Genomic DNA, 25,616 nt, shown 5'->3' on the forward strand with positions numbered 1-25,616 from the left:
TTCATTCACAGCTTAATCAGCTGCTCGCTTTGTTGATAACTCCCTGTATGTGAAATTACATTTTTAGCAAGCCACCAAATATCAGTTAAGCCATGATTGTATTTTACGATTTGATTGAAAATACAAACAGCTCCACAAACACAAACCTAAAAACACTGTGCAGATATAGGGACTCACAGAAAGGGTGCTTAGCGTTGTTGAAAGGCCTGCATCAGAGCCCTCATGGGATTGATGGTTTGGCAGTGGGACAGCCTTCAAACTAGAGGCAGAACTTTGGTTCCAGCCGGCCGTTTCCTCTTCCACTTATCTTTTCTTGTCTCTTTCTTTCTCATCCTTTTCTTGGTTGTGACACATCTGAGTTCTGATTCAACACTGGCCTACATTAAAACTGATGTCTCTGCATCATTCTATGGCTGATTGGACCATTATGAACTCTTTAAACATTATTTCTTTAGAATGTTGAACACATGGCTGTGAAATGATCCACTGCACCTGGAGTGGGGTTTATTTTTTTATTTTATTTTTTCTGGGTCTCATCACTTTGTCTTCATTGTCACAACTGTACATGAGCCAGATTATGCTGATACATTAAAATGTCTCCGAACAACTGCTAATGAGGCAGAGCAGCTAACAGTGTGTGAGTGAATGACTGTGTGGAATAAATAATACCACTGTCTTATGTGGCTTTGGAGGAGCGTCTGATAAAAATATCCCCAGATTGGGCGGCCCAGTGGTAAGAGCAGTCGCCCCATATAAAGAGGCTGAAGGTCCTCGAGGCAGCGGCTGCGGGTTCGACTCCGACCTGCGGCCCTTTGCTGCATGTCTCCCCCTCTCTCTCTCACCCCATTTCCTGTCTGTTCAATATGATAAAGACTTGGAAAGCTGCCAAAAAAATATATTTGAGAAAAACAAATGCTCCAGATAATGTCATCAGGGTTATCCGAGTTGGAATTTGGACTAAAGCTAAATGTGAGGCACAAACAGAAAAACACAAACTGGTGGTGGGCATTAATGTGGCACCCGCAAAGATGTTATTGAGTTGCATTAAGGTGCTACATGGTCATTATGTGTTCTTGTTTAATGCTCAACAGGCTGGAGAAAAGCACTACCACCCCACATGTGCCCGCTGTGCCCGCTGTGAGCAGATGTTTGCAGAGGGAGAAGAAATGTACCTGCAAGGTAAAACAACAAACCTTAAAATCTCTTGTCTATCTTTCTTTTAATATAGCTTTAAACATCAAACTCTCGACACCTGTCTTCAGTCTTTTTTTTCCTCTCGCTCATGGAGAACAGTATAAACTCAGAGTACTGTAGATCATTGTTCCTAATGGGCTGGGTTAGCAGCTTGGTGAATTCTGCATATATATGGAGATATCCAGATATTTTTACTGCTGCACTGGCACTAACACAAAGTAGCAGCCGGTGCTTTACCATGGGTCCTCAATTTACTTCAACTCTTATTGGACTGATAATTGTCACTGTAGGGTGAAGTGAAGTAGTGGAAAAAAGTTTTCTGAAATAACCATAAAAATGTAGTCCTGCAACAGATGTGGATGTCATGTATATAGTTTGTAGTTTTAGAAGAAAGTAAAAAAAAACAACATTTTTTTTCAGCTGCATTTCATTCATACTGCGTTATCACTTTAAATTAACAAGTACTTTCTTTTCTAATGCCAGAATGTTAATTTGTTTTTCGCAGCAGAAAAATAGTTGTGTTAAACTAGCTACCATAACCTTAGACACTGAGAAGAACAAAACATACAAGCTAACAGACAACAGGCAAGAACAATGGGACATTACACAAACACTAGCAATAATAAAACATGTTCACCAGTCTTTGAACTTCTAGTATAATATAGAATAAAATGTAATAAATGCTATTTGTATATTTGGTGTGCAAAATGTGCCAGATCGTGAGAACTGGGTCTGTGTGTTTGCGATTGTGTCTGACCAATCCAAATGAATGGGACCAAATGAGTTATTCTAATATTACGATTAATTGTGTGAGGATTAAGAATGTCTGAACAAATTCCAGTGTTGGTGAGATAGATCAGTCTGGACAACGTGCATGTAAACAAGAATGTTGTTTACAATTACAATCTCACAGTTCCTGTCTTTGTCTCTGTGTCTTCAGGGTCTTCTATCTGGCATCCTCCATGCAGACAAGCAGCCAAGCAGGAGGAGAAGAGTAAGGTGGGTGGAAGGACAGCAAGGCCACAGCTGTATACTTGTCAAATGAGATATTGAGACTATTTGTCACAAATCCTCAAATAAAACCAAACACATCCACGTACTTTGGGGACCACATTTGACAATAGAGCCCCATTTCTTGTTACTTGGAAGTCATTTGGGAAGATTTGTGATGTTTTTGGTTTCTTAATTGTACAGCTGTAAATAAGGAGATAAGACTGGTTAAACTGGTCATGTAGGTGAGACAGAGAGGTGTTTTACCTTCTACATAGTCTCTGTCTCTATAGCCTGGGGCTGCTGCTAGCTTTACTGTGTGCATATTGAGTTTTACCAAGTGATAATGCAGTTGTTTCAACAGGGTTTGGAAGTGTATATTTACCGCTACTGAATGAATGAACTGGTTTTAACTACAGGATCATGGATACACATTGATTTGATTTAGAGTATGTTGTAATTCTGTTAAAATACATGAGGTGGCTCCGCTCAGTTACCTGTTATAATGAGGTCTTTATTTTTAACTGCTGAAAGACACTGCTGCTGAAGGACACCGTAGGCACATGTAGAGAAAAAATAAATTGACAGGCCACATGAAAATAGAGATGAGTCGTATCAGAATCAGAATCAGAAATACTTTGATAATCAGAAATACTTAAATAATCCCAGGGGGAAATTATTTTAATTGCAAACTCCAGCTATACAAACAACATATTTAACAACAACAATATATACAGGGCGACACGGTGGGGTAGTGGTTAGCACTACCCCACCGAGAGAAGGTTCCAGGTTTGCATCCCGGCTGGGGCCTTTCTGTATGGAGTTTGCATGTTCTCCCCGTGTCTGCGTGGGTTTCCTCTCGCAATCCAAAAGACATGCACGTGTTAGGTTAATTGATGACTAAAATTGCCCGTAGGTGTGAATGGTTGTCTGTCTCTGTGTGTCTCTATGTGCCCTGCGAGAGACTGGCGTCCTGTCCGGGGTGTACCCCGCCTCACGCCCGATGTCAGCTGGGATCGGCTCCAGCCCCCCGCGACCCCGACAGGGACAAGCTGTTGAAGATGAATGAATATATACAGACAACATACTATATATTTGGAAAAACAGAAATATAAGGGCCTGTGAATATTCTCATTTTTTCCAGGTCATTGTTATCCCCAAAGCAATTTCAGTCAAAAGCAACTGGACTTGGTTATTTGTCTTGGAAGACGTTTCCCCTCTCATCCAAGAGGCTTCATCAGTTCATGTACGCATCTGACCAGGCTGGGACTGGTCCAACTATCTGGTGTGGAGATCCAGGCTTTCATGAGGCCAATGATGTCACTGGAACCCTTTGTGCTCCAAATGCCAACAACCATCGTAGAGTGACAGTCGTTGGTGGGATTTGGGTTTCGACTTCGTTAGTGCTCTATTGAGTCTTAACGACAGTCGTTGGAGTCACAGGAGGCCATTTGTGAACAGTTGTTCTTTGAGGTTAGATTGTTGAATCTGCTGAGAAGGGATGAAAGGGCTGCATTGTAAATTGGAGATAAGTGGTGTCTCAGACCTCCTCCTCTGTTTAGCTATGGTTTCTCTACTTTTGCATAGATGGCTTCTTTTACAGACAAAAACACGGCTGTGCCATGGGTTCACCAGTATCCCCTTTTGTACCGAAACTATACATGGAGGAGGTAGAGGACAAGACTTTGAACTCCTTCAAAGAAGTAACCCCGAGCCATTGTTTCGGATATGTGGACGACACATGGGTTAAAATCAAATCCAAAGAGGTGCAAACTTTTACCGAACATATAAACTCAGTGGACAGAAACGTAAAGTTGACCAGAGAAGAAGTCAAGGACAATAAACTCTGCAGGCATTGTGGTGGCGGCGGCCTCGGAGGCTGAAGGCTCGAAGCAGCCCTGTAAAGCTTCATCGGTCTCTGGTGGTCACAGAGGACTTGGCTTATACACAGCTGGAATTGGGGCTTATATAGGGGCAGCAGATGGATGAGGTTGTGGTCCGATCTTCCAAGAGGAGGAAGGGCAGTGGTGCTGCCTTCAGGCTGCAGTTCATTCAAAGGTTTCTTTCTCCCGGTGCATCCTGAGACATTTTAACAGCCTGGGTCTTGATTTTAATTAGTTTTTAATGGATGACAGAAAGGTAATTGCATCGTCTTTTCCTGATTTTTTTAAAAGTGTTTTTGTTGTTTGGAACCTGCTTAAAAAAGCAGCTTCACTGGCTGCTGCAGGAGCCCGTCCTGTACGGGTCAGTATTGGACCACCCAGGCTGGGTAGGACCCTCACTGACCAGGCTGCTGCATACTGCAGGCGTCTCCATGACCTGACAGGCTGAAACAGTGTTATGCCTTTTTATTACAGATAGTGTTCCCATTAGAGTGTGTCATCTAAGAAGACGGTTAACGTTAGTTAGTTAGTTAGCAAGGCTTCAGCTTTATCAGAGGCCTGAGTGAGCCTGATGTCCTCATTAACTATTGTTACGTAACTTTATTGTCAACAATATTATATCACAACAACATAAATACCAGTACAGGGAAGAGTTTTACAATCTTCACATAAATATAGTTTAATTTCATAACAGTAAATAACAGGAAAACGGAGAAAATTAAATATATATGTTATGTATGACCCTTTAGGGCTTCCGTACACTGCAACCAAAACTACATATAGCGTTATTAAAATCAAACCAAATGGCACACACTTTCATTTTACCAGATTTTTGTTAACTACACACTGTTGAGCATCCTCATTTTTGGTATGCTTTGCCAAAATACTAAAACAGTTCAAAAAAGGTGCTCACCTGTGGTATTTTAATGCTTACTTCCTGATTGAAGTGTTACAATTAACAATTGTTTGGCCAGGTGGCACATATAATGGCCAATTATCTTATGTAGTGTCATATTGAATGGCAGCGTTTTGAAATGGCAAACGTGTATTTATGTCAGATTGTTGTTTGTTATGTGTGTTTCAGGTGACCAGGACTTCATCTGAGAGCATCACTTCAGTCCCAGCATCCAGCGCCTCGGGCTCTCCCAGCAGAGTCATCTATGTAAGGCTGTGCCACCTCCTCACCACCAGGGGCAGACACATGACATTTTTTTAGCTTTTTCATGCAGCATTTTGTATCAAAATGATCTGTAGTAATTGTTTCATATGTCTTTGCTCAAGAAAACATCTTAGTACCAGTACATGATGGATAAATGATGAATATTTGTTTTTCTCTCTGCTGCCAGGCCAAACTAGGAGAGGAGATGCTGGACTACAAGGACCTGGCAGCCCTTCCAAAGACCAAGGCTATCTATAACATAGACAGGCCTGACATGCTGTCCTACTCTCCATATGTCAGCTACCCATCAGAGGAAAGGCACTATGGAGAGGTAGACCAGCCTCAATGCTCTCTCTCTTTAACGTCTTTTTCCTCTTAACTGCACACTGCTCTTATCCAGTGGTGAAAATTAACCCGCCACTCTCCATAAAATGGTTAGTGACTGACTTAAACAGTTCAGAAGTTGAGGTACTTCTCTTGGTAGTGAATGCCAAAAGAGCTGTCACGTTTAGTAGTGACAGTATTTGATATAGAGGAGTATAGACAAAACCCAAGTAAGGGGTCAGTGTTGTCCATAACCATTCAGCAGAGTGGATTGTCCGGCACTGTAGGAGATGGCTGCCTCTCCAGTAGCTCTCCGGTTTTTAGCTCTTTTACCCTATTTTAACCTCTTTCTTTCTACTTTTTTTATTCCTCTCGTGAAGAGATAGTGTGTTTACTATATATCCTATGGATATTTTTAATTTTAAAATGCAACCAATAGCCAGTCTTCTCAATTACTCAAGAGAGGAACTGCTGGCTCTACGCACAAAGGGACGAGCTGGGATATGACACCCCGTCCCAGCAGAGATGAGGAGGAGACCCAGGGGCCGCAAGGCGGGGGCGAAGCTAAAGGCAGAGCGAGCTGAGAATCGGAGCGCTACAAGCCATCTATTCCCTCGGTAATCATGGGGAATGTGAACTCGCTGCCGAACAAGATCGAGAGCTGTCCGCGCTGAACAACCTGCGGATCTACCGTGAGAGTAGCTTGTTCATCTTTACGGAGACATGGCTAAACCACCTTGCACCGGACGCTAATGTGGACCTGCCGAGATTCACTGCCGTGAGAGCCCCCAGAGACACAGAAGCGAGCGGAAAAGCAAAGGTGGGGGACTCATCATGTATGTGATAACCACTGATGTAACCCAGGACATATCTCTGTAAAGAAAGTCTCCTGCTGCTAGCTGTTAGCCTACGGCCATATTATCTGCCGAGGGAGTTCAGTCACGTGATCACCGTCTGTGTTTACATCCTTCAGAGAGCGGACGCAGCCACTGCCTGTGACAAGATCCACTCAGTCACTGCAGGTGCAAACAACAGCACCCTGAGGCATTTATGATCATCTCTAGGGACTTTAATCATGCAACTTTGGATTCTACCTCCTGTATGCTAATGTAGGGATGCATACAGAGCACAACCTGGTTCACCTACAGCCACTGTATACCCCCCTGGTTCAAAAACAGCCGTTGACAACTCGCACCATCAGGAGGTGGTCTCCTGAGATGGAAAGTGCCCTGAGAGACTGTTACAACACCACAGTCTGGGATGTGCCGATCGACCACCATGGTTAGGACATAGAGGGGGTGACACATTGTCTGACGGAGTACCTGAACTTCTGTGCAGACGTGGTCTCCCCTGTCAAGACTGTCCGCTGTTACCCTAATAACAAGCCATGGGTAACGCATCAAGTTAAGGCTGTCCTAAACAAGAAGAAGACTGCCTTCAGGAGCAGGGACAGGGAGGCCATAAGGGCAGCACAGCGGGAGGTGAAACACTGTGTGAGGGAAGCTAAGGAAAGCTACAGGAGAAAGGTGGAGGAGAAGCTGAGGGAGAACAACATAAGGGAGGTCTTGGAAGGTGGGAGGACCATCAAAGGTCACAACACATAGACCAGAGCTACAGGGGGGACAATGGAGAGGGCGAATGAGCTGAATAACTTCTTCAACAGGTTTAACCAGCCATTTCCCCCCCACCCCCACCCTCACTGCAGCAATCTCTCCTTCTTCCCTCTACACACCTCCCCCCTGAAACCACAACACCCCCCCCCCCTCCTCCTCCTCCTCCTCCATCTTAACACAATCCCGCCTCACATCACCACGGACCAGGTCAGAGGACAGCTGAGGAAGCTCCAGCCCAGGAAAGCAGCAGGCCCGGATAAATTGTGTCCGAGAATACTAAAGACCTGCACTGCAGAACTTGGGGAACCACTACAACGGCTCTTGAACCTTAGCCTGCAGCTAGGGAGAGTGCCTACCTTCTGGAAGACATTCTGCATCGTTCTGGTTCCCAAGAACAGGCCCAGTGAGCTGAATGACTTCCGACCGGTGGCACTCACCTCACACTTGATGAAGATGTTGGAGGGCCACTGTCTTGCATTTTTTAGGTTTCTCTCTGCTCTAACACACCTGAATCTAATGATGTGCTCATTATCAAGCAGCTGAAGCTTGTCACAGGTTTGAAAATTGTTAGACTCAAGTGTGTTAGAGCAGGGAGAAACCTAAAACATGCAGGACAGTGGCCCTCCAGGAGCAGGATTGGGCAGCCCTTGGTGTGGAGGATGCCATCCTCTACATGGCCTGTGAATGTTATCATTTGTCCAGGTCATCGTTATCCCCAAAGCAATTTCAGTCAAAAACAACTGGTCCCAGCCTGGTTAGATGCATACATGAACTGATGAAGCCACTTGATGAGAGGTGAAACATCTTCCTATACAAATAACCAAGTCCAGTTGCTTTTGACTGAAATTGCTTTGGGGACACCCTCTACATGCTGCACCGAGTCCATTTGGATAAGGGAAGCGGCACAGTGAGGATTCTCTTCTTTGACTTCTCCAGTGCCTTTAATACCATCCAGCCCCCTATACAAACTGAACAGGATGGGAGTGGACCCCTATCTGGTGGACTGGGTCAAAAGACTACCTCACTGACTGGCCACAGTACGTCAGGCTGAAAGACACCACATCTGACACACCACCTACACTCAACATCTCCAAGACAAAGGAGCTGGTCATTTTGCGAGGTCCAGACCAAGTCTGTGACCAGTCCTGCTAGAGGGAGCTGAGGTTGGGGCGGTGGACTCTTCAGGCTGTGGCTGGACAATAAACTGGACTGTACAAAACACAAAGCAGGTTTTACTTTGTGAGGAGACTGTGGTCCTTCAACATCTGCAGCAAACTGCTGTGGACGTTTTACCAGTCTTTGGTCACCAGTGTCCTCTTCTACACTGTGGTGTGCTGGGGGGGCAGTATATCCAAGAAGGACACCTCCAGACTGGATAAACTGATCAGGCGGGCCGGCTCTGTGGTCGGCATGAAACTGGACTCACTGGTGACGGTGGCAGAGAGGAGGACACTGGAAAAACTTCTGGACATTATTGATAATGCCAGCCACCCCCTTCACACCGTCATCAGCAACCAGAGGAGCCTGTTTAGTGGAAGGCTGTTCCTGCCCAAGTGTAGGACCAGCAGGCTCGAAATCTCCTTTGTCCCTCAGGCCATCATCTACTACTCTACATCTCTCATTTTTGTGCAATAACTTTATCCACCACTTAAGTGCAATAATTTAATCTTGCTGCTCATTTCTGTCATCTACAGTCATACATATTTTATCTTTAACATTTCCTCTACATTTAACTTATCTGATTTCATTTTCCGTGAATTTTATTTTACCTATATTCTTACATCTGCCTCATATAGTATATTTGACTAAGAGTTTATTGTTTACTGTATATACTTTATACTTTCTGTATCTATTTAGCTAAGAGTTTATTGGTTATCCTATACTGTATTTTTTTTATACCTCGTGTTTTTGTAAGCTGCTGGAAATTAAATTTTCTTGCGGGAGTCATCCCAAAGGGATCAATAAAGAGAAGTCTAAGTCGAACCGTGCATTCACACCAAAGGTGATGGAGGTGATGAAAGCGTCAAGCTGCCATTCAATATCAATGTAAAAGACGCAATGACACGCGATGTCGCTTCAGGCGACGCATTCTGAGAGATAAGAGCAAGGCAATGATGCGTCCATCGTGTCTATCACGTCATCGCGTATGTCGCTGGAAGTTGAAAAACTTGAACTTTTCAAGTGACATCGGGTGAATCTGTGCCGCGACAGCCAGACAGCGTTGAGATTGCGGTAAGCGTCATCGAAGTTCTCCGTGACATGTCCAGGGGCTCACCGGGCTTACCGAAGCCGCTATTGTTACAGTCCTGGGGGAAACCAGACTGTTCCTATGGATATAATATAATGGATATAACTATGGACTGTGGATGGCAATGACGTGCCTTTTGGCATCTAGTCTGCCATAAATCCAGAAGAAGAAGAAAGCCGTCAGTGCAGAGTGAGGCTGAGGAGGAGACCCGGCAGCAGCCTGTACAGCTTTGGAGGTTAAATCACTGACGGCCTGATCTCACTACAACACAACGGCTCTTTTAAGAACGACACACTCAATCTGAGAGCTCATTTCTGTTCTTTTAAAAGCATTCAGACCCCTGGTTAGCACTAGCATCACTTCCATTTAGCACAACAGCAGAGTTGGCTGAGCCAGGGGTTAGCTTCAGTTAGCTAGCCGCCTTGGCTGCTACATGAAGCAATGATCAAAAATGTGAAAAATGTGAGAAAGCGGCGTGATACTCGTGTTCCAGGCGATTTAATCACCACCATCGCTTTTGGTGTGAATGCACGGTAATTCTCTAAGCTCAGCTGGTGAAGCCTGCACCTAAGTGTGAAGGTGGTAATTTTAATGCTGCGTAGAAGGTTTGAGTCCAGGCCACTGCTGCATCTTGTCCTCAAAATCTCAAAAAACAGAACTATTCTGGGTAGGATTTATTTCATTTCAAAGACCATATTTCTTTGTAAAATAATGAAAATAATTATGTTAAATATTATAAATGACTATTGCTTTGTAAAATAATGAAATATATATTATAAAAGACCATAATGCTTTGTAATATAATGAAAGTAATTATGTAAAATATTATAAAGACCATATTGCTTTGTAAAATAATGAAATAAGTATGTAATATATTATAAAGGACACTCTTGCTTTGTAAAATAATGAAATAAGTATGTAATCTAATTAATTAGAGGCTTTGTAATTAATGAATCATGATTAATAGCATATCAATATTGGACACAAGTAGCAAGATTTTTCAATTTAGATTGATTTTGATATATTACTTAATACAGACTTAAATACAGTGCTTAGTACGATATATTCAAGAAAAGTGGAAACCTAACATTGCAAAAATATTTAGGATAACATCCTTTGCATAAAAATAAACAGTTTAACATAGAGTGCTTTTTCTCCCATGTTTTCAAAAACACAGAAACAAAAATGATACATGACAGTTCCACCTAGGAGTGTTGTCTGTGCTAACGTTAGCTGCAGCATGTTCAGCATTGGCGTGGAGCAGTTCAGACTAAAGAATCACAACGCAACTGTTTTCGAACTTTGCAGGTGAAAGTTGCAGCTATGTGAACTGACCCGTCTCGTGACTCTAACGGCTGATGTCGTCACCAGAGATTCAACTTGTCAAATCTCCAGCAGCTGGTTTTAGAACGAAACACACGTCACCTGTTTCAACAGCCAATCAAGTCTTAGCAAAGTCCGCTGGTCAAGTTGCTGACAAACTGTCAGCTGGTTGAAAAGGCCATTATGAACAGAGGCTCAAGAGCGAGAGAGAGAGAGAGAGCAAGAGAGGGTCGAGCGAGCAATACAATGAATAAGTAGAGCGAGCGCAGTAATCCAGAACAAAGCAGTGAACCTGTGAAATAAAACGGTATTTTCTTTGTTTCATCTCTCAAGTATATTTTATAATGCTACAGAGTATATCCAGCTAAGCCAAAGCCTGAAAAATTGGAGGTCAGAACGGAAGTAAAGAGATGCTACGGAGATGATACACCGTCTCGTCTCCTTGGTTTGAACGGGCAGGTTTCAGAACGTTGCAGACCTACACATTGCAAGTTTCAACTGGTTGGTTTGGTCTGAACTGAACTTTAAAACTCAAATGTTCGCCTACTGAACCCATCAACAACTCATCATCTCGCTTCTCATCGGTTTAATTTCTCTCATGTTGCGTCCTGTGCGTCAGTATTACTGGTTGGGCGTGAACTTGTGCAATGAGCAACATTCTGCACTGAATGCAAAATAAATTTGAGATTAATTGCGTTATTTTTTTTGTCGCATTATTTTTTCCGTGATTAATAAATCGTAATTAATGTTTTAAAGTCCCAGCCCTAAAAAATATTATAAAGGCCATATTTCTTTGTAAAATTATTATGTAAAATATTATAAAAGACCATATTGGCTTGTAAAATAATAAAAAATAATTATGTAACACATGCTAAAGATATTATTGTATTCAATTCCTATAATATACTGTATTACAATTGTATAATTGCACAAATATGTTGGCACGCAAATGTGCTCTTAAGTGTGTGAGATTTAGAACAAATTCAAAATAAGAAAACATTAGTGAGTGTCAGTCTGTGAAAACTGTGAGCTGATTTTAAGAAAAAAAGCGGTTGGTGAATGAGTCATTGATATTATACAGCTGCATACGGTGCAGCGCCATCGCACAGAAAGCTTTTTAGCATGTAGGGTACCCAACATGGTGCTGCATCACATTTTTTCCATTAAAACGGCCCTTTACTCATTTTTCTGACCTTTTGATGAGGATCTCTTAAATCCTTAAATTTGCATTTAAAGTTCAAACATGTCCGGACAAGTATAAGTGGAAACACTGTTTTTAAATAACCTCAAACATTTATTTGCCATTTTTAGTTTTTAGTGTGTGTGACTTTGTTTTAGTTAAAGGTTGAACATGGACAGTGAGCAGAACAGCTCCATCTAGTATCTCAAGATTGTAGTCGCAACAAGAAAAAATTATTAAAAGCAGTCGGGTTGCCAGGTCTAGAGAAAGACCCGGCCCGGTAGCCTACAGGAGACCAGAGTCTGTTTGAGCCTGTTTGAACCCATCTCCTCCGGAAAATTGCACCATAAAAACAAGTATTAGATAACTAAACATTTTGTTGACTTTTTGTTTTTGCAGTTCCGTTAAAACTACTTGCTAAGGGTTAGGCAAAAAAATTGGGTGAAAACAGCAATGTTGGTTACCGACACCTGAGTACAAATAGCTTACATTGATATTTGTACCAGGGTGAAAGCCTTTGTCAGACAGTACTCTGATACCAATATATCTGCACTTGATCCATTAACTAATATTGGCTGATATTTTTAATATACTATTGTATACAATTTGAAGACATACAACCTATACTGTATTCTAATCTGAATATACAGTATGGGGCAAAAACAAAAGCGATGCCAATGGCTGTTTCCCAAGCAATGAATGTGAGGTCAGGTTCCATTGTGTTTCTATCTCACACTGATGAAAACCTGACTTGATTGAGTACACTTTTGTCACCCCTTGTTGCCACTTTCTTCTTCATTTTTAACCTTGCTGGCCCTCCATCATCATCCCTCGCTCTGACAGTGGAGACAGTAACATTCATTCATCAATGCCATGCTTGCTTCTCTCTCACAGATTCTCATTCTTCGGCAGTGCAGTCACAGTCTCACAGCCCTGAGTGTGTAGTGACCCGTTTACTTTAGACCCACTTCATTCAGCTCATCCATCCATTGAGAGTGTCTTCACAGTGGACATGCTGACTCACTGACACTGAATGATCATTCTCATGGGTGGATGATGGACTCACATATGAGTTTGTCCTAATCATTGGCTTTCTCCTCCTCTTCATTTGCAGTCCCCCCAGCTGCTTTCTCCCACTCCTACTGAGGTAATATAATGCGTCACTGTGGAGAACACACACCCTTCATCTGTGTAACACGCCTTCCTGTGTGTGTGTGTGTGTGTGTGTGTGTGTGTGTGTGTGTGTGTGTGTGTGTGTGTGTGTGTGTGTGTGTGTGTGTGTGTGTGTGTGTGTGTGTGTGTGTGTGTGTGTGTGTGTGTGTGTTGTCTTCTTATACAGAATATACAAAATAAATTAAATAAAGGTCTTTTTCAGGGGACTTGAGGGCCATGGCCATGGATGTTTGATGTGTTTCACTGTTTCAGTTAAAGCAGCTGAAATGTTCATATTTATATTAATTACAACTTGGGTCTTGTGTTCTTCGTTTGATCCATAATTTCTCTCCGTTATGATAACATTGTACCTACCAAAGTATAATATAACTAAGATATAGCAACATGTTGACATTTCAATGAAGCCTGATGGGACAAGAAACATGATCAGATCATACAGTGGAGAGAAATTATTCAAACCACTTAATTTGACGGTTAAACTTAAAGTGATATTGTCTAGTAGTGGCATGCACTCTAGAACGCGTTTTTCAACAATTGGGTAATATCATTAGATTACAATAATAATAATAATAATATCGATATGTTGATATGTTTAACTCACAGTGAGAAATTGAAATTGAAACTCATTTTTACTGAAGAAATAATCCAGAGTAACAGGGTCGTAGTTTGGCACATACTGTATATTAAATACCACTTTTCACTTCAAAAACATTGTTGTTTCATGTTTTGAATCAGCCTGATCTACCCTTGAACCTAACAATATGCATACTTCCACTGGCATCTGTGTTATCTTGACATTAGTCGTATATTTTCATAGATCTTTTGTATGCCTTGTACAACATGACTGATGCGTCTTGTGAAGAATATACTGGAAATGGAGTCATGCCCATTCCTTTCTGATACTGTGACTACAGAGTGAGTGAGGTAATGTTTGTTTCTCAATAGAACTGACTTCTTTTTACTTTATGTGTCTGTGCGTCCAGGGCAATGGGGAGAAATCGCCCCGACAGCGGCGGCCCTCCAGCCCCAGCTCTAACAGCTCCCTGGGGGGCTATGGACGGTACACCCCGTGTCGTTCCCCCCAGAATTACCGACCAGGTAAGGTATCAGCCTCATACACACATACAGCACACAGCCCATTATCCATACATTGCCGTTGTTTATGTGATAAGTTAAGAATGAGTTTGTATTTCTGAATTTTTAAAGGATCACAGCACTCATGATCATAGGTGTAGGTTTCAGGACTGTTTGTCCTCTGATTGGCAGCTCTGTGTTGCTGTCTCTGTGTCCCCCTACGTTCACACTGCAGGTCTAAATGCACCATTCCGATTTATTCAAATCAAATCTTTTGGTTTGTCTGTTCACATTATGTCTTTAAATGTGGCCTGTCTACAGTGTGAACAGCTCACACTCCTGAAGTGACCCGCATGCGCAGTTGATCATTGAGGCATTCACGCCACAACGGTGTTCCCGGAAGCAAACATGGCAACCAAGTCCTTCTATGGCCCCGTTCGGACATTTCTCTCAAAATGCTATCGTAAACAGATTGGTTACAATTAGACCCTTCAAGTCTAGCTTGCACCGAAGTATCACCCCAAATACTAATGAGGTCTAAAACTTCACTGTCCCTCCACTGGCCACCTGCTTCGCTGCTGCCCTCCATGTTTGTTTTGATTCTGTTCCTGGCTCCCGCCTGTGGCATACTTTTTTTTCAATGGACTTTATTTGTCATTCATTTACAAAACATTGCAGTGCGGTTCAGAATGACGTCAATGCTGCATTAAATGCGATCTGACTGTTCAGATTGCGGTCGCATTGAAAGACATCTGTTACGTATCCGATTCAGTATGACATTTAAAAGTGGCCTGATTCTTCAGAAAAATGAGATTCAGGTCACTTGGAATTGCAGTGTGAACGGAGACGCCTTCGCTCTGTTTGAGACTGTCTCCAGACTGAGAAGGTGAGCTAGGCTGCAAATTATCAGAGGTGGTAAAGTTAACATTTGTGTGGACACTTTAAGACATTTATGCCTGATCATAAGCATTTTCAGTTAGTTTTGGCTTTCCACCTCTGATGAAGAGCAGCGCACAGCTGCTTCTCTGTCTTCTCCGTCTCATCCAGAGGGGTCTCACACGGGGTTATATGCACAGCAGACTATAGGGCAGTTTGATTTTTTTTTCAGAATTATTATTATTTTATTATTATTTTCTCAAAATATTAGGACTTTATTCTTGACTTCTTAGAGAACACAGATATGTTGGACATGTTTTGAACATGCAGAAAGCTTTGGATAAGTCCAGTCCCTTTATAAATGAAGCCAAATTAAACAGGGGCCACATGCACATTTGAAGAGGTTACTTCCCCAAACAAAAGAGGAGTGAAGGGTAAATTGTGTGTGTGTTGACTCAACAGGGATACCATTAAATGAGAAATGTTGACAGGAAAATAAATATTTGAAAGCAATATAGGATGCCTGAGAGTCAAACAGCATTATATTATATTATATTTTATTTTATTGTATTATATTATATTTTGAATTCTCTCCTCACGCCTGAATTTCTCAACATTTCCTGTGATCTGATTGGACATTCAGGGCCAGAGATATACCTTGGTGGTAGACACAGCAGCATGGCTCGTGACTCCAGTTCTCTCCCTTTGCCTCCAACCCTCATGGGTGCGATTAAGTACCCCTCCACCTGGGCCAGGGACTCATCTTCCCCCCCTGTGTACTGTTCTGCTCGGACTGAAGGGAGTGGTGGTGGTGGGAGTGGAAAGTACTCGCCAACGCCAGTAGGTGGCAATGCAGGCTTGTCTTTTCACCTAAACCCCACTACCCTGGCCATGCTGCAGCAACACAACTACATCCCTTACTTCAGAGGTATCAGAGCACACTGCGATCAAGACAGGGTCCAATACAGACAACGGACAACTTGTTGGAATCATTAATGTTGAATTTCTGGTGTAAAATCATCCCAGGGTCTTTTTCGACAAATAATCTCATCAAATAAGCCATTGAGACAATTTTTTATTATTATTTGTGTGTAGGGACTCTTATCATGCTACTGCAGAGGTTTGGTGTTATTTTGAGCAGTATTAGTGGTTAAAAAAGACATTTTAATGCCCTCACCGTACTGCCCTGTGCGAATCAGTGTTAGCCGCATTCAGCTGTTAGCGACTCTCTGGGATATCTCTGTTAATAGTTGTTACACAAACAAAAATTGTCTCGATAACTTATTTGACGAATGTATTTGCCATAAAGGACCCTGGGATGATTTTATACCAGAATTTCACGCAAAAGCAGGGTTTCCAATGTGTTCCCTAGCCAGAACAGAAGAATAGAACAGAATAATAGAAATAGAATAGAAATATTTTATTGATCCCAGCCTGGGAAATTGCAGAAGCATGCCAACCTTGGATTTAGGATCAAAAACATGAAACTACTTAACAGGTATCATAGCAGCAAAGTGCCCGTCCTCTCTGTATTTGACTTTGGCCGCCGGTCGTAAAGAATGGAGTGCTGTGATATGACCACTGAATTGACTTCACTTGGCATGAGCTGCATTTAAGCACCAAATTAACTGTGTTTTGGTAACTCACACTCTGGTTCACTCAGTTCAATGTAGACCCATGGGTCCCAGTCATAATGGGAAACAAAATTCCTGACCTGAGGTGCACCACATTTTGGTCTGTAACGACTGTTACATGAAGATTTATTTTCCTTAATTCTTGGAGCAAAGCCATGAAACTGCTAATGCTATTCACAATACCACACATCCCTGTAATCAACATCACAAAGCAGGACTGTATACATTCCCCTTGCACTCTGTAAACCCTGTAGGAAGGCTTATCCAACCACCTCCTTTTGCTTCATCTTCTCCCCATCCTCTGATCTTCCTCACCCCTCAGGGTTCACACAGGACCAAATACCTAACCCTATACCTAGGACAACCCTGCATCTCAGTTTACCTCCTCCTAACGGTAAAAACACCAGTAATATTTCTGTTCTCTGTGTCTCCCCTCCCCCAATGAAATGAAAAGCAGGTTTTGTGATGTTGTTGTTTGATATCGTGGTGTTGTCTGGTTTCATAGGATACATCAAGGTCCATTGGTAGGGCCACTCAGAGTTATCATTATGCTTGCCCTGTTCACTTGTGTCTGTGGACGTGGTTGGTGCAGTGCATGGTTTAACTTGACCCTGATACATTTGGCATTAGGAGAACGGTTAGGGGTGATTTCATTTTTGTGCTTGTCTGTTCAGTTTGTTGACTAAATTGTTTGCCTGCCTTTGACTTCTAATCTTCCTTGTTCAAGATTGCAGAGTTTCTGTGACTCATAAAAGGCACATTAAGGTTTGCATGCGATTAGTCTTGTCTACCGTTTGTGGTGAAAATCTGATGTGACTCAGTCAGAAATAATGTTTATTGATGATGTATTAAAGTTGTATGCATGTCATGTTAGTAATGTTTATTCATATAACGTCATTCGAATTAAATAGCCGCAGTGTTGCAGATTATTTTTGAGTTGGTAGCTGACCAGTTAGCGAGCAAGCAAGTGTGCTAACGTTACCCAGCAGACAGCTTGCATCCTAGCAGCTAGGATCTGGCATTAGTTGCCTCGTTACGTTACCCGATAAAGTAATTTTTGATTTACCAACCAGATCAGCCCCGGGAGTCTGAATGAAATAGTTTGACGTTATGCACTTAAGATAGTATTTTGCTACATTAGCTAACTAGCATTTCATCTGCATTAGCAAGCAAGCTAACATTAGCCAGCTATGACGATAATATCACAATATTTCACAGTGTCTCCTCTAGGATTTTTACAGCACCGGGGGAATGGGTTTTGTTACTCCCATAGACTGTATATAAAGTCAGGCAGACAGCAGCTCTGGAGACGGACCTGAGAGCTTCATTTAGCCACGGGAAGCAGCTCATAAAGCCAGGCACAAGCTTCAGTGATCTGATCCTAGAGCGCCTTCCCTCTGCTCTGAATCAGCTAACTTAGTAGCCTGCCATTGTTGTTCCTAGACAAAACAATCATTCAAAAAATGTATTTATGAGCATGTTGAACGCTGTTACATACTGTAACATTACTGCATGGTTTAGCCAGCAAGAATTAGCATTTAGCTTATCGCCGAAGTAAAGTGGATGAAATATTCCATCAATAAATGAGGATTAATTTTACCATGTCACGAAATAGCCGAAGGTAATGCAAAAAAGGCTGTGTGGTAGGAAAAATGATTCATTACCTTTACTGAAATTGTGATTTACACTCAAAACATATAGGCAGTATTTCCTGTTCCCATTTGGTTTTCTAATAGAGAGGGGTTAAAAGTTATAGGACGCCACTGTCAAGCAACAAAAGAAGTGTCTTGGAATAAAATTACAGATTTCTCTGGGTTTTCATATTGTTGGAAACATTTAGGATAATGTAAGTACACATCTAAAGAAAATATATAACATAGGCGTTTTCAACATTTTAATACGAAAATGTTACATTTTATACCTCTAACCTCTAATTTTTAAACAGATTGCACTTGGTTTTTACATGGTGCTGTGTATTTTTTTTACCTGTTAGGGGGCCCCATAGCCGTGCAAAGAGAGAAAAAATAAACCAGCTGCGTAACAATAGAGATGGGCAGGGTTTCCATGGTCAACGTAGCAGCTTCAGTTTATTAAAAATGTACGTGCTCTGCTATGGACATGCTGCAGCAGACTTGCTATGCAACATCCGTGCCTCATGTACTTTGACAGTTAGACAGCATCTTTCATTGAAGATTGAAGTAGTGTCATTACCAAGATTGTATATCTGGATGTGTCATCATCATTTCATTTTACAACAGATACATTAAGAGTAATTAAAAAATTCACTGTGACACAGTTAAGAGGGAGCTATGAATGTTATATTTGTTACTAAAGGTGTTATGTTTTTATAGCAGCATAAACTGAAAAAAGTTTAGTAAGTGTGGCTTTCAAAAAATCTTATGATTATTTGATCGATGTTTCTTTTCAACATTTTAACAAGAGCTGTCACTTTTAAAAAATGTTTTAACGCTTTTTAAAACATCTGAATTAATTAATTTAAACTATGCAATGGAATTGCCATTGTATCTTTCATTCGAGGTGTCTGCCTTAGGTTATACACATTGTTTCAAGTGGCCGCTGCCTCACTTAAGTGACAAGCCAAATGTTACAGTAATACACTTTTACAGCGTCAGCAAACAGCCTTACCCTTAAACATTATTTCTCCATGAGTAGTGTCCAATCTAAACTGCTTCCAAGCATTACTTTTAGAGTTGATGTCAAGATGTTGTGTTCAGTGCGGCTCACTATTTTTCTCATTTTATGATAGATAGCATTCAAAAGAAGTGACAGCCCTACAGTGATTTAAAGACATCCCTCTGCACCAAGAAGTTTGATGTAGGGTGAGAACTTTGCCTCAACTAGGCATGTCCATTTGTATTATACAATAAAAAATGCTCAGACCAAGCAGTAATTTTAGAGTCTAGTGGGGTCCAGTGGCAGTGGCATGAAACACAGTGTGCTGCTGGCCTTATTTGGGCCCTAGAAGTCCCTAACAAAACATGAAATAACTATCTCTTTGGATGGAGCTAGGCTAGCAGTTTTCATGAACTATATGAAACATATACAAAAGTCATCATAGGAAAAGACATTGTCCAGGCACTGGCTAGCAGTGAGCATAAAACTGTGACTCTCACTACAGTCGCTGTCTTAAACACAGGAGAACATGTGGTTAATGTTGTGAATTCAAAGATAATTATGTGGTTAGGTTTAGGGAACAAAAACACTTGATTAGGGTTAGGAAAAGATGGTGGGTGGAGTGAAAATAAGGGCTTTTGTATGTTACGACAGTGACGCACAGGGCAAAAGTGGTTTATGATCCACTGTCTCCTGAGTGAAAGTCCAGTGTTTGTTTGACCCATCTTCCACCTCCTCCCTACATGGACTTGTTGCATTTAGTCCTGGAGCACTTCCTCTGAGTGTCTCCTATTGTCGTTGATGGGTTTATAGTAGAAAGCCTGGGAAAAGGTGAGAAGTTCAGCCATCCGTGAGGAACTCGGAGTAGAGCCGCTGCTCCTTTGTGTTGAAAGGAGCCAGTTGAGGGGGTTCGAGCATCTAGTAAGGATGCCCCCTGGGCGGCTCCCTAGGGAGGTGTTCCAGGCACGTCCAGCTGGGAGGAGGCCTCAGGGAAGACCCAGGACTAGGTGGAGAGATTATATCTCCACACTTGCCCCGGGATCCCCCAGTTAGAGCTGGTTAATGTGGCCTGGGAAAGGGAGGTTTGGGATCCCCTGCTAGAGCTGCTGCCCCCGCGACCCGACCCCGGATGATCGGTTGAAGATGAATGAATTAATGTTTTGGGGGCGGCCGGTGGAACAGTGGTTAGAGCAGTCGCCCCATGTAAAGAGGCTGAAGGTCCCTGAGGCAGCGGCTGCATGTTCGACCTGCGGCCCTTTGCTGCATGTCTTCCCCTCTCTCTCTCACCCCATTTCTTGTCTGTCCTATATAATAAAGGCTTGGAAAACTGCCAAAAAAATAATCTTTAAGAAAAAAAAAAGTGTTTTGAAAGACTAACCAACTGGCCCCGGTACCAGCTCCTCTCATAGTAAAGTCCATTCAAGTCAATTACCAAATGCAATCCAAAAGGAATGAGCCCATTGGTGCTTTGTTTTCTGTGTAGGGACTCTTATCATGCAACTGCTGAGGTTTGGTGTAATTTTGAGCAGTATTATTGGTTAAAAAAAGACGCTTTAATGCATTCACAGTGCTACCCCAAGCTAATCAGTGTTAGCCACGATTTCTCGGTTAATAGTTCATACACAAAAAAAACTCTTGATGGCTTATTTGATGTGTGAGAGTGTCGTAAAAGACCATGGAAAGATTTTATGCCGCAATTACACTTTGAGCTCTGGTATTGTCTGGAGCAGGTTGACAAGGGTAGCACTCCAGACAAAACGGTAATGCTCAAGGAGAGCAGAATAACAGAGCAATGCATTAACAATGTACATTGTAAATTGTCTTTATTGTCATTGTACCAGTACAACGAAATTTACAGTACAATCCCTTAAAGTGCAGGAATAATTTAACAATAAAAGCATCAAAAAGAATAGGCTAGACCTTTAAAAGAACGAAAAGCTTACACACCAACACGCACACACGCACATGCACACCGTAGCAGCTTAAGGAGACAAAAGAAAAAGCAGTAGGTTGCAGAGACCCTGAGCATCATGTACCATCATAGGTAAAGGTATTTGTGGTGTTAAGCACTGTTATAGCTTTTGGATAAAAACTGTTCTTAAGTCTATTAGTCCGAGCATTTAGAGACCTGAAACGTATGCCAAATGTATGTATTGTCTCTAACCCTACAATTTAAATTCATCTGCAGTTCGCATCTCCGCAGAAGTGTCACACAGCCAAGATCTGCATCTCGAAGTATCAGACCATTAAGCACCTCAAAAGGTGGGCTGCTCAATCCAAATGAAGGGTAGTAGTAGTAGTTCTCATGGCCGTAGGGTCTCATTCACAAGTGTGGGTAAAACATGGACATTGACTACAATTTAGAAGCGTCATCAGATGTAATGGAACTGTGGTTGGCTGTGAAGTAAAGTTATCAATTTACTGGCCAATCTTTATTCCAGGTTGGCAGGAGACCACAGGGCAAACCAAGGTTTGTGATGTAATTTGTTCAAGACAATGTCTCAGAACAATAAAAATAAATACAATAAATGGCTGGGTTATCAAGTTACCTGCATCCCTATAATAATGACAGCTTCATATTTGAGCATCATTAATGTGCTAACCATAACACTGCCTGTTTGCTCCCCCAACACCCTTTGTTTTCTCCCAATCACTTTCCCTTTTTCCTTTCATACCCAATGTCCACCCAACTCTGTCCTCAACTGGAGGTAGTGAAAGTGGTCGGAGTACCCCCAGCTTATCCACCTATTCTGATGGCAAATCCCCTTCCTCTACTTCTACGTATGTGGCTGCTCCCCGGCATTTCCACGTACCAGGTAGGCCATAAATGCACCACGTGGCTCGCAACTCAAGTTTTCTTTTTTCCTTTATCTTTACACATTCATTTGGTTATTGATGACACAGAGGTGAATCACAGGGTAAGCTATGAGATGTAACAAATCCCAGTTAAAAAACAAGGTTTCCAAAAAGAATTGGTGGACACGGTTCTGTTTACTATTAGAATGATTTGATTCTAAGGTTTAGATTAGGTTACCAACCAGTTCCTTAATAATTAAAGCATTGTTTCACTGAAATCCTGTGGCTGAAAGTTGAAACTCTGTTCTCTAACTCTAAGTCATTTCTAACTCATCTAACAGTAGTGATGTCCAAATGAGGCTTCATGAACCATTTTCATTATTTCCACTAGACGGATCTCTCTGTTCAACAAAGGGTTGAAAACACACGAAATCACCACTTATTGAGCCCTTTTCCTTATCAGAATCCGAATCTGAAATACTTAAATAACCCCAGGGGGAAAATATTTTTGCTACAAAACTCCAGATATACAAACAACAAATTTTATACAGACAAGAGCTCCATCTAGTGGGCTTAACAAATATAACTAATGCTTTATGAAGCTTCATTTGGACATCACTACTGTACAGTTAACACTTAACTTCTTGCCTTCCGGTATGGATTGTATTCTAAAAATTGTTGGACTCTTTTATTCCCAGTGTTTGCTCATTTCAAAGCAGTTTCTTTTTGACACAGCAATGATCCGACATGAAACTATATCATTTTGAATTCATTTTACACTAAATCTGGACAGGAGTTAACAAACATTAGATCCTCCATTACTGTCAGTGTCTCACAAAATGAAAATGTGTTTAATCCAACATATTGGTCCCATTGACGATGGCAGTGTCATTCATGCAGAGGGGGAAAACAGTTGATAATCCACTTAATGGCCTTCATAGTCACTGTCATTATTGCTTTTATATGTATATTATTCTGATTGTTTCAAATACTGACAGGCACTGGAACAAGCCAGGGAAATAACTCAGACGAGTTATTTTATTGTGAGTAATGTCTCTGCTGTGGCTTAATATGTGACAGTTGTTATAGTTGTAATCTTTGTCAGAGGCCTGTCTGGGTCCACTGACACTTAGATGGAGACACTCAAGCTTACTCTCCACATTATCCTCCAGAGGCACGTCACCTAGCAGCATAGTAGAGTCTGTTTGAACCCACCCCTTCCAGCAAATCGCACCATAAAAACAAGTATTGCAGAGGAGTTTGACTGACAGTTACGGTTAGCAGTTATCCATTAGCATTAGCCATTACATCTAAGTAAACATGAAAGTGATGTTAGCGATCAAGGAGTAACGTAGCCATTTGGGCGTGCGTTTTAATGCCGTTGAACTCCTTTATCTCAGTTCATGGCGTGAATGCTTGGCCTATATTGTTTCTGGTTCTTGCCCGTCTCCGGTCACTCAGCTGCTGGGACAAATAACGCCCCCTTCACTGAGTCTCCGAAGCCGCTGCAGGATTGACAAACTCCATTTCACCCAATGCCAGCCTAGAGTAGCTGCATCCAACAACAGACAACCCTGGCAACCCGCAATGCCCAACACTATTGGCTGCTACAATGGATACAGAACGGGACAGAAAGTCAATGTCAAATCGTCAAAAAAATTTCAGACTAAATATTTTTTTTTATGGAAAAGCAATACTTTCATTCTGTATCCCTCAAAACGCCCCATGGGTGTATTATTTAAAAATATATATTTATAGCTTTTAATAAAGATTCTACATATTCAACCTTTAATGCATTATCTTTCAACTTTCCTTCTGTGGTCCTGAAATTCATATTACTAATCTAGGTTGCCTTTTTTTCTTTGAAAATGTCCAAAGAAGGCTTATATAATTACTGTGTGGTTTCTGATAGTATATTATTTGGGTGTCACTGAATTGTTCTGCATCAAATAACCTCCCATTCAGCAAAGACCAATATATTGATATGATTTGAATATGTTGCACGAATAATATTAAAATGTTAAATGTTATAATTTAAAGGACAATTGTCTTGTGTTGCATTAAACTATACTGCAGCACCCTTTTGTTTCGTCAAAATATCTCATCCCTCAATAACTGCTAACTCATGCTTCTTTTTCTCCATTTTCTCTCCTTCTTTCTCTCCCTCCCATGTTGGCTTCTTTCGTTTTCTTTCTTCTGCATCTGCTCACATCTTCAGAGACTCTGGTCAAAGATAATATCTATAGAAAGCCCCCCATCTACAAACAGCATGGTACAGTCCTCTTAACAATCCCTTCTCTGGTCTGGTCTCTGCACAATGTGTCGCATGTCGCCTGCAGGTCATCTCATTATCCCAGTTCTTCTCCTTGTTCTCTCATCTAGTAGACTAGTAGTACTGCACCCATTCTATGTAAAATCAACTTGTGCAGACAAGTGCAGAATCTACCAGGGTAAAACAATAGGATGGTGGGCAATGTTAGGACATAACAAACCCAAAATAATGTAATTTTGCAACCCAGTTGCTTTTTTTGATGAGAGAAAGCAGACTATTGACCCTGACTTCTACAGGTTAAAACATTTAAGTATGTTGCATTTAACCAAACTCTCCATAATGTCACAGGAGATGTCTTTCATTTGGTGGCAATTGCAAAAAACCTCCTGTGAAATCTGGGATTGGGTGGAAGTTTCAACTTCTAGAGACTGGTGCAGCAGCTGTTTTTGGCTTCTTGTGATGATGTAATTAAAGGGAATAGAGAGCTCTTCCCACTGCTTAAAATTCAATAGCTCATTATTTAATTGCAACACAGCGACACTTAATTATTCATTTTCTAACTGAACCCGTTTGGCACTAATTTTTGGAATGGGGACTGTTGGGTGTTGATTTGCTCAGCCCCTTCATGCATGTCTGCACTCATCTCAACAGCTCATTTGTTGGTTCTGGTGCTGTGACAATGTTTTCAACTGTGAATGATTGGTATGATTCACTTTGTATAATGGCACTAGTGTTGTACTGATCCAACCTCTATGTCTCTTCCCTAACCATTGTTTTTGCGTTCTAATCTAGGATGTACGGTTTTCAGTAGTTGCCCCAAGATCTACTATGTGCATTTGACAGGCTCACCTCAAACACAGTGACATGGGAGTCTGAGGAGCTCTCAGCTCTATCAACCAAGGAAATATGAATTCATCTTTATAGAGTATGATAGGTAAATAAGCTGCACATGGCATACTCCTACAGATCTATAAACAGGCTCTCAGTATATTGTATACAGTGTTTCCCAAAGACCAGGTAGCAATGTGTGGTGCAGGGCTGTACGGAGACCTTTTAAGGCATACAGGCTCTGACCTCTACCCTGTATAGAATCTGACAACAGATGATACTGTAGATAGCACACTCTCTGGCCCCCCTTTTTTGACAGGGGAACCACCACCCGGGTGTGCCACTCCCTTGGCACTGTGCCAGACTTCCACGCAATGTTAAAGAGAAGTGTCAACTCCCAACCCAGAGCTTTCAG

General features: G+C 41.7%; 1 protein-coding gene across 1 annotated transcript in view; it reads left to right on the plus strand.

The window, feature by feature from the left end:
* Window positions 1-25,616, plus strand: part of ablim2 (actin binding LIM protein family, member 2) — a 118,944-nt gene that overhangs the window by 74,033 nt on the left and 19,295 nt on the right. Inside the window, exons 7-14 of the mRNA XM_083937209.1 lie at window positions 1,092-1,179; window positions 2,135-2,193; window positions 5,152-5,229; window positions 5,414-5,557; window positions 14,071-14,185; window positions 15,681-15,965; window positions 22,014-22,121; window positions 24,320-24,373. Coding sequence (XP_083793335.1) covers window positions 1,092-1,179; window positions 2,135-2,193; window positions 5,152-5,229; window positions 5,414-5,557; window positions 14,071-14,185; window positions 15,681-15,965; window positions 22,014-22,121; window positions 24,320-24,373 — 931 coding nt within the window. The remainder of the gene's footprint in view (window positions 1-1,091; window positions 1,180-2,134; window positions 2,194-5,151; window positions 5,230-5,413; window positions 5,558-14,070; window positions 14,186-15,680; window positions 15,966-22,013; window positions 22,122-24,319; window positions 24,374-25,616) is intronic.

This window comes from Echiichthys vipera (genome assembly GCF_963691815.1).
Source record: "Echiichthys vipera genome assembly, chromosome: 22".
Taxonomy (NCBI): domain Eukaryota; kingdom Metazoa; phylum Chordata; class Actinopteri; order Perciformes; family Trachinidae; genus Echiichthys; species Echiichthys vipera.